General features: G+C 37.8%; 1 protein-coding gene across 2 annotated transcripts; it reads right to left on the reverse strand.

Annotated features, from left to right (window-relative positions):
- Positions 1-644: 644 nt before the first annotated feature.
- On the reverse strand, positions 645-8,791 carry smyd2b (SET and MYND domain containing 2b). Of its 2 annotated transcripts, none has more exons than XM_079255882.1 (12): positions 8,598-8,791; positions 7,011-7,074; positions 6,206-6,316; positions 6,065-6,125; positions 4,262-4,386; positions 4,085-4,152; positions 3,453-3,555; positions 2,691-2,801; positions 2,409-2,529; positions 1,917-2,091; positions 1,030-1,138; positions 645-938 (listed from the first exon to the last, which is right to left on the reverse strand). In XM_079255882.1, exons 1-12 carry the CDS (start codon positions 8,765-8,767, stop codon positions 858-860), a joined length of 1,299 nt encoding a protein of 432 aa, XP_079112008.1. In that variant the 5' UTR covers positions 8,768-8,791; the 3' UTR covers positions 645-857. The 2 variants fall into 2 exon arrangements, with proteins under 2 accessions (XP_079112008.1, XP_079112007.1); XM_079255881.1 differs by having other exon boundaries at positions 6,065-6,128.
- Positions 8,792-10,644: the final 1,853 nt, after the last annotated feature.

Below are 10,644 nucleotides of genomic sequence, written 5' to 3' on the forward strand. Positions count from 1 at the left end.
CGCAACATAAACTATGCATGCATTTTTATATCTCAATGTATATATTTCAGTATATTTTCTTAGATAAATCTAAGCTTTATGCACTTATGTTCTCTGAAACAGTATTTTCTCACATGGCATTCCACAGTTTGAATTTAACTTTTCTCCCGTTTGGCTTTCTTTTGTGGCAGAAACCCCAAATACATTTCAGTAAATGTGTACATATGTTTTGTATATGCATTTTGAGTGCATAAAGTCTTGTTTCCTCCCCCCAGACATGTATGAAGCTGTTGTACTTGCTTGTTATGCAATTAAAGCCTTATTTTCTTTAAGATTGTGGTCTCAAAATAATCTTTTCTGCGTCATTTTCTTTTAGCTTGGTTAAAATGTGTATATTTCTGACAGCATTAAAAACTAATTAGTGCTGAACAGACAAATGAGGTGTTAAATGCAGTGTTCCAACTGTCCTCTGTGATGGGGGCACATTGTGCAGCTTCCACAGCCCCCTTGTGGTGAAGGCAGCTGTCCAGTTGGATGACATGAGTTTTCTTGCATTGACCTCCTGCACACATTTGTAAACAACTTCACTCTGATGAATAACAGGGTGCAGCTATCATGTCAGTCACAAGTCAAAATGAAGTTGCTTTTAGCAAAAGAATTCTCCATCACCTTGTCAACAATGTCATTTATAAGAAAAAGCACTGTTCACAACTACTGAATGTTTTGCATGTTACAAAAATATGAATCAGAAAATCTAATCAAAAATGTGCAATAAAACACACATGCGCTCTCTGTTACAAAAAGTGAAAAGAAAAAGCCAAAGTTCGACAAAGCGCACTGTTACAAGAGTGTATGCAGTCCACAGGGATTAGGTCTGATTACTTTTGTGCGATCTCTTTGCGCAGCTCTGTGAGGTATCGATGATTCTTCCCGTGAGCCACCTCCATTATAGCCATTGCCTGTTTATACAAAAACAAATGTAATTTTCCAACATATCGAAGCATATGCATTATTTCCTTATCTGTTTTGAAGCTCTGCATGTGTATTTACCTTCTTGAGAGCACTGATGCCTGCAGAGGGCCTTTCCACCTGCATATAGATTCTGCCCATCTTCAGATACATTGATGACACATTTAAGGAATAGGGTGGATACAGAATGCTGCAATAGACAAAGACCACACATGTTTTGCATAAATCATAAAAAAAAAAGCTATTTTACAGAAAAACCAATCAGTATAGTTTTTAAAAAAAATCAATTCTTATTTTTTAAAAAAGCAGCTCAAATACTATCTTTTAACAAAATAAAGTACATCTAGAAATGTTGTAGATGTATTTTTGCCACAATATCATGCTGCCATGTGACATTTAAAATATTTTTGATAAAAGGTGTCAAAATGAGTCAAAACACACTGTTACACTAAATATCTTCCAGTATCTATACAGTTTTGAACAGGTCAATATAGAGTGTCACAATGACATTTATTAATCAAAATAATGTAAAAAATGAATAAAATACATATGGTAAGAGAGGAGTTGCTTCGTTCTTTTTACTGCTCTACTTGTTGTAAATGCAGTCTAATAATAGCCTTTAGATTTGGCCATTATAGCTTTTTTTCTTTTCTTTAAATTGCAGATGTTCTGAATTTGTTGGGATATTTTTGTCTAATAAGTATCACCATGACATTTCCTCAGTTACATTATATTAACATAATTTCCTGTGGAACAACTTTTTCCCACAAAAAAGAGAATTATCCAGACTTTAATCCACAGATTACTATATGTTTTGTAAAATAAACTCATTATTGTATTTTTTTTCTTTTACAAATCTGACTGAGCAGATTTAAGCAGATCAACATCAAATGAATAATTTCTTACCAAAATCAGAACATTATGAAAACTGATGTTTTGTTCAAGAAGCTCTTGTGCTTTCTTGGTACCTGTAAGGTTTGAGGATCTTCTCTCCATATCTGATGGCTCCGTCTGCATCTTGCATGTAAATACAAACTCCCATGGCCTGGTACATCATGTGGAGCATGTACACATTGGAATCATCAAAGACAGCCCCCATTACCTCCAAGCTCTGTTCACACATCTCCAGCAGCTCACTGGGAGGTGCTAACAAGTCAAGGCTGCAACCACAAGAGCTGAGCTGAAAATGAACTTCATAGTCAGAAAGTTATGATCTGATTATAGTTAGTTATATATACAGTTTAGAGTCCAGTGAGCTACACAGCTGAATACTAAAGTGTCCAAAGTGAGTGCTAGAGTGTTATAAAGTATGAAAGAAACTGAAGTATTGAATTACAACTGACTTAAAATTAGACACATTTAATTTTCTTCCTTTCCTTCTTGTATCTACTTCATTTTTTTGAGTGGAGATGAGTTGTAAAACACAAATGATGATAACATGAATTGGCATGAGAGGATATTTTTAACATGCTTGAGTTCCCGGAACTCCTTGATAGTCTTCCTGGCATAGCGCACCATGTTGCTGATGACCTGTGGCTCGATGGGCTCAGTCTGCGTCCGTACTTTCAACTTTGCCTTATCCTAAAGATGGACAGAAGACAGAGCATGTCAGTCGAGCAATCTATAAGAAGCTGTTTTAAACTGAACTTATGAATAACAAATTCTAGATAAGCTTGCAGGGTAGCATGCAAACAAAACACTCAGCCTTTGGGGCTTACTTTACTATTACTATTGGAGCTTACTTTAGACTTGTTTTTGCACTCTGAGCAGTTGCAGGTGAAGTAATAAATGTCTCTCAGCATGTTAATGCGGTCATCTGTTGGATAGAGGAGGTCTATGTAGCTGATGAGCACCTAAAAAGGGATTAAAAAACAAATAGCCTACATATAAAAAAAATAAGGCATTCTCTTTCCTTGACACTCTTCCTCTTGTCTGCTGCCAAATAGTTTGTCATTCCACATATGTTGAAAATAACCCCGCTCAAATCAGTGGCTACATTTGCACTAAAAGCACAAACAAACACACGCAGGCACCCTGCTGTCTTTACAATGTTCATGAGTGAACTTGTCATTGACCTTTTACTGCACATCAGCAGTACCGTGGTTCACTACTCACCTCTTCACATGCCTGTCTCTGCCTTTCATTCGTTCCATACAAGCATCAGGTCAGATACTCTCTCAATTATAATGCCTTTCAGGTTATTTCCTTAGTATTTGCTCAAATTATTGACCTCGAATTCATGTCACTAATTTGATCAGTTAACAAAAAATAATGAAAAACATGAACAAGCAGTCATTAATTAACTGAGAGCAACATTAAGCATTACTAGTTCCTAATTACTTTCATACAGATTATTTATCTTTCATTAAGAAAGAAAGAAATAGGCGGAACTCAGACACATCATATTATTAACAGGCTGTCATTCAGAGCACAAGAAGCATAGCTCACTCCTTTGCACACTAGAAATACAACAAAGGACAAGATCCCAGTGGTCTTTTCCTCACTTCATCTCCCGGTTTCATGTCCTGCACTGCCCGAATCTCAGCTGACGTCGTGTTATATGTGACAATGACGCTGGGAAGGCAGCTGTGGTTTATTAATGCCACACTGTAGGGAGAGACAGACACGAAGAAAAATGAAGAGATAAAAATAGAAATGGCACTCTCCTTTACCACTCTTTAAATGAATCAAATAGAAGAAGCATGGGATAGTTTTTCTAAATACAGTAACATCACTGCTCTAAGCGGTGTTAACCTGCGACCGCATTTAGGTCTGGAGGTTCCCTGAAAAAAGTCAGTAACTGTTTTATAATCTGTGTGACTGGAAATAGTTCAACAAAGAGCAAAAGAAAGGGAACCCAAACTTCAAAAGACAATTTTAAAACCATTTTTATCATTAAAAGACCAACTGAACAAGATAATACAGTGAGAGTAGACAGAATGGCTCCTCTGGATGTAGTATATTTTGTTCTGACTACTGATCTTTATATCAAACAAACATGGCTAATTGTAGCTTTCAGAGTCTTTTGTGTAATGTGGAATGACTGTATTAGGGTGATTACGTGTTCCCAAAGTGTTCTCGCCATGTTTCTGCATTCATAAAACTGTTCATAAACACACACGTGAGATCTCCTCACTCTGGGTAGACTGCAGTTCCCATGTGGGAAAGTTCATCGTCCTCAATAGTAAAACCATTGCAAGCAACCTGTTAAAAAAAACACATGTAAGAGCGACAAAAAAAAAGAACTCTTATTTGTTAGAAAAAAAAATCCAGTATCTAAGAAAGTCACTGTGTGTGTACGTGCGTGTGGTACCTGAGAAAAGAGTGTTAGCAGGTCTTTGTGGTCAGGAAACTCTACGTGTTTGGAGTAAAAGCGATGCAGTCCAGCAATATCTGCCTCTGTTCGCTCTCTTTTCTCATTATCTTCATCCTCCACATCTGTTATAGTCAGGGGAGAAAAAGGTTTGGATTTCATGCTACTGTTCAAAAAGGCCTTTTTGTCTGTTTTGTTACAAACTGCATGCATTAAAACTATTGCTAGGGTGAAACATTGATATCAATTGCTAATATTTGCCTATTCAAATAAAGTAGTACTTTCTTTTTTAACAGCAGTACGCAAGTGGGTGGCATGCTTTGGGAGTACATGTGACTTTACATGCAAAGGACACAACAAGTCTGTGTTAAATGGCCACACCCACAGGACGCTTGATGCTGCTGCAGGACTTGATCAATGTAAAATGGTTGTCAATTAAATTATGTGGCCACAAAAGCCACTGGATCTCAATAAACTGGACAACTGTGGGGAATTCAGACTGGTACTATGCACAGCACACTCCTTCAAAATCATCATCTGTCCTCCAGAAGTTTCAGAGATGTGGAGTTGAAGCCAAAGGATGCAAAATTTAATGACCACATGTGGTACTTGACAATAACACTATTTTTTTTTTTGTCACCAGTCAACATTGAGTTTCACACAGACCACCAAAGTTTCAGCATGGGTGAGGTTGTAGAATAACCTTACCTAAAGTTTATAATAGAATACCCCATAACGAAGCTAACATACAGCCAGCTTCAATGCAGCTTTCTTCCTCCCATTATTCTTCATTTAGAGGGAGGAAAATAGCCCTGAATGTTCACAGGATATTGAGGCCATTAATGACTGTACCACAATTAGAGTTTGTTTTTTAGATTAATTACAAGTCTGATAAGAAATAATATAAGAACTCACACAGTCTTTGTGCTTTGCCATATCACGCACAAACACACTGGTCATCTCCTCACTATACCAAACTAAGTTTACCAATTTCAGTTTTCCATCTTTACCAGACAGCAGTTAGCTTTTTGTAGCTGCAGTTTCACCATTTTCTTTCTTAAATACTTTTCTTTATCATAGCAAAACTGCGTTTGGACCAAGCTGTAAAGATCTGTATGTGAGGTGTAGAGACTGGAGTGACTGAAGCAGCACCCCATAAATTACCATTAGTCATGTACAGAATTGTCTAAATTTAGCCTGTGCCACATATTGAATTTAAAGTAAAGTTAAAACCCAGAAAATTTTATGATTTTAAACCATAGAATGGCTGTCATTAATTATCAGCTCATTCTAATTTAAAAAACAGCAAAAACAATTAACAGATAAAAAAAACCAAAAAACTACAACATAATTACATCTTCCCTGTGGGATAAATAAAGCAACTGGCAAACAACTTTACATGCTCCCATGCAGTCAAGTGTCAAGAAGGGCTTTTACCTCCTTTATTCACATGTTATTTGTCCCACATCTATAGGATATATATATATATATATATATATATATATATATATATATATATATATATATATACACACACACACACACACACACACACACACACACACACACACACACACACACACACACACATACATACATATATAAAATATCTGGGGGTCTTCCATACTTCGCTCAATTTCATGTTTTAAGATATGACATCCAGTTCTTTATAAAACACTGCACATACACTTTCTATGGGGATCTCTCTGGTCCTGCCAATCAATTGCCAGAAAAAAGTTATTGCAATGGAAAAAATAATCGTGCACAAGTTTAATCTCATGCTATAAATGAGCGATTACTCACGTGACTGCATCTCTCCTATGTGCATCATCTTCTCAGACACACATTTATCTCTTTGCATTTTCTGCTGAGAATAGCCATGTTTACCACAGTATGTACTAAACACTATTCCAGAAATACACCAACTTTGATTTAGTGTCAAACCTTCTTAGTGAGGATCCGGGCCACGAGGCGGGTCGTCTCTGATGGCCACCAGTTCTCTCCAAATGCATTCATTGCTGAACACTCCAGCTTGTGCATGGCCCAATCTCCTTTCTTCAGATGAATTTAAACAGTCAAAAGAGGGCTTTTAGTTTAAACTGAAACCTGATTTCACTTAGTGGAGAGAAGTATTCAGTTTGTGATCACAGCAGAAGACCTCCTAAATGACACTATTTTCCTTAAATCACCCCATTGCCCTATCAACATGTAGACTGATTTGTTCACTGATGGCAAAGACCAAGTTTCCTGACTTTATAAACAACACCGTATGCACACTTAGTGTTTTATACAAAAAAATTAAAGTACATTACTCATTATCAATGATCCCTTTTGCTTGGATTGACATAGATTCCAACTTTAATTTAGTTTAGCTCACAGCGAAACAAATGCAGTCAGAAAAAAATGAAAGGTTTAAGTATGACTACAATCATGTTGCGCTGCAAACTGTTTAGACACGGAAATACAAAATGAACGAAATTCCGTAAACTTAGACACTTTTTGTCACTCGCACTAGTTTTTAAAAATGTTTGCGGGAGCGTCAATGGAAAGGATAACACCACACCAGCTGCATTATGAGCTGCATGGCAAATGGCAGGAATCAGTGAACTGACATAAATTATAAAGTAACATGATGTGAGAAGATCAATAGTATTGTTAGGATGCAAATTAAGAGGGGCATTAAAATCCTAACCTAGTTGACATCAACCATTAAAAATTCCCACAGATATAGTTCCACGATATTTTGTACCTGGCACTTTACATTGCAGTAAAAAGCTTTCTTGCACTTCCCACATCTTGCCAAGCCTTCTTTCCTAAAAATCAAAAGTTTAATTAGCTTCTGGATGACATGTAGAGTTTCATTAAGTAGTTACTGAAAAAAACTTCACACATAGATAAAATCTGTTACAACAGAGAAACAACAGCTAAACATCAAACACACTAAACACATCAAACTATTTGGATGAGAACCTCCAAGCCAAAGTATGTGTAGTATGTCTGGTTGTGAAACAGTATCTAGCTGTGTGGAGTGTGTGCATGGGCGTTAAGATGTCCTGCTTCTGAGGCCTGCCTGAGATAAGAAACAGCAGTTGCTGCTGGCCTGCAGTAACTGATAGCAATGAAGGACTTCCAAACATTCTGATGTATTAATAGAGCTGACCTTATGACCGACCAGCTGTCTTTGTAACACAATGATTAATCTTATTTCAAATTATAATTCTATTGCAATCTGGTCAAATACTGAATCAGAGCTATTTTCATCAAACAAGCCAAGATAAAAATGGTCTGGTGGTATGTAGCACAAATCCCTGTGATCGTCATGGTCAAGCTCCTCCAACTGTAAATGCAAACTGGACACAACACATTGCTGCAAGCCAAAGGTTTGAGGCTGGAGGTTTTGTGTGATAAACAGAGTGTAAAATCCTTCGAGGCAAGTTTATGTCTGGACTACAATACTAAAACTGACATAACCTGACTCACTTTGCAGGACAAATATAGCTTCAGTGTGAGTCATTCCTAATGAACCTGAACAAATATATTTGCTTAAGCTGTACAATTAACTTCAGGATCACTGGTGAACTCACCAGTCGACTATTGACTGAGCTCTCTAATTAACCCCAGCCATATCTTTCCATGAAATAGATAAGAATATCATTATGGTGCCATTCATATTCTCCATGAGGGGGTTAGTAGGTTTGTGAAAAAAGATATCTAAGCATCACCCAGAAAGATGAGCCACAGGCATAACCAAAATAGATTTTAGGGGGAGACAGTTTTACAGAGCCATGTGTGGCTTTTAATCGCTAAAATTGACCTCGGTAGCACTCCTTCCTCCCTCTTGCACCGGGGCTAAATCAGATTTGGAGAAACAAAAAGCTTTAACCCATAAAAAATTTCATATGACATATACAATTTCTGAAATATCACTTTGTGGCAAAAACCTTGCTCAAAATCCTGTTGAACACAATCTGACTTTGTCTTTAATCCCTTAATGGACACAAGAAAGCACCAGAAGAATGTAGACATACAAGAAGAATGTGGACATATCACATATATCTAAATATATCTAAAATATGTTGTTACTTTCTTTTAGATTTTGTTAAAGGGACAGATAAATACCTCATACAAAAAAGGGACTTTTCTCACCATTTTTCTTTCATGTGTTGGGCCTTTAAGGGCTAATTACTAATAAGAAATATAACCTACTGTAGAGTTGCAGAATATTCAGCTATACTACATCACTGACTGTCACAGGCAACAACAAAAGTTGTGTGAGGATGCGAGTTAGACAACTGGTATGAGGTTGTCCCAGGAAATTTCAGGGCTTTTATTTCACCTGGTGAAGCAGAACTCGCAACAGCAGCCTCTTTCTTTGACCGATAGCACGAATGAATACGCCGGGCAGGAAAAAAGGAGCTCCCCGACTTTAAAAGGTCTGGTTACGCGGAGACCTCGTCCCTTTCCCGGACTGTCGAACCTCTCCAGTCCCGCGATGCCGCCAGTCATTGTGCCTTGTCGCTCCAGAATGGATTTGGACTTCTGGGCAGCAGTGGGATATGACACAAGAGCCGGGGCGTCACCCTCCTTATTAATAGTTCAACTGCAGCAATCAAAGAAGCTTAATTCCGGTGAATTAAGGATTTCCATAAAGAGATTTTTATACTGTTACATTTGAAGTGAGCTGTATGGTTTAGCAAGGGGTTGATTAGAATAAAAAAGAGAGAACACAATATATAAAAAAAAAAAAAAAAAAAAAAAAAAAAGAAGCAAAGAAGTCTTATCTGGGAGCTTTGCTGGAAACCACAACTCTGTTCACCAGTACATAATTACACCTGCTGTCAAACAGTGTGAGAGTCAAACAGAAAAATATACTCACACCATATTTTATCTCAGGTTTAATATCTGCTCAGCTTGTCTCTATATACCTGAAGGTTTTCTATGTGTCCTTGGTCCAACACACCTGCCTCAAATTGACGAGTAATTGCGCAGATTTTTGAAGAATATAAAAACTTCGAGGACAGGACTGGATTACTACAGTTCCTTATTTATGGGCTCCATTGTATATTAAAGATCTCACAGTTCCATATATATTCCAAATAATGCATGTTGCTCTTAGAGTACAGGTTTACTTGTGGTTCCCAGAGTCTCAAAGAGTATGATGGGAGGCAGAGCCTTCAGCGTTCAGGATCCTGTTTTATGGAGCCGGCTCCAAGTTTAGGTTTGGGAACGCTCTCTACTTTTAAGATCAAACCTAAGACAATTGTTTTGGTGTTTTATGGCTAGATCACCCCTAATGTTATAGCGATGCACTAAGCACTTCCTTTTTTCACTCTGCTCCTTTCATGTAGAAACATATGCCAATATTTGCATCATTAACCTATTTCTCATCTTTCTGCAGGTCTTCCTTGATAAAAGTTGTAGTGCAAGTCTGTCCTTCCTATCCTCTCCATCCCAATGGGTCTAGGCAGATGGCTGCCGTCCCTGAGCTGGGTTCTGCTGGAGGTTTTTCCCTTCCTGTTAAAAGAGAGTTTTTCCTTTCCACTGTTACCTCATGCACACTCAGGATGATGGAGAATTTGATCAAAGTCATAATTCCATGCAGTCTGTTGGTTTTCCTTAACTTGGCTATCTATTATGAATTGGCTTCAATTGATGTGTCTGTAACGTGTTCTGAGATTACTTCGTTGTACAGTGACACTATACAAATAAAGCTGAATTGAAGTGAATATGAATATATAGAACAAAACAGAGGAACCATCATGGAAGAACAAACCCCTGCACAGGATGTATCACCAACAAAGCTGAAGTGGCATATATGAACAATCCCTATCAATGACTAGAGAGGGCTGGACTGAAGGACAGCACAGAGGAACTGGTCATCACAACACACAGGCTGTACAAAGAGCCCCCTGAGACAATCCAGCACCTCACAGCAGGTTGCAAGATACTAGCAGACAAAGAATACATGGATGCCATAATCAAGCAGCTGGCATAGTGTACAAGATCATCTGTGAATATATACTGGAGGACCTTAGGTCACAATGGGAAAAACCTCCCATTGTGGTGAAGAATGAAAGGGCTAAGATCCAGTGGGACTTCTAGATTCACACTGACAAATTGGTGGTGGCCAACCAACAGGATATTGTGATTATGGATAAGCAACACAGGAAAACCGTATTGATCGATGTAGCCAACTATAGCAATATCAGAATTAAAGGAGCACTAGAAACTGGAGAAATACTAAGGACTCAGAAAAGAACTGGAGAAAGCCTGGAAGGTGAAGGCAACAGTAGTACTCTTAGTCAATGGAGCACTGGGGCCTGTCTCCTCTGTGTTGGAAGAATTGGCTGCAACAGATACCTGGAGAAATATCATAAATCTCC

This window comes from Telmatherina bonti (assembly GCF_933228915.1).
Source record: "Telmatherina bonti genome assembly, chromosome: 16".
Lineage (NCBI taxonomy): Eukaryota > Metazoa > Chordata > Actinopteri > Atheriniformes > Telmatherinidae > Telmatherina > Telmatherina bonti.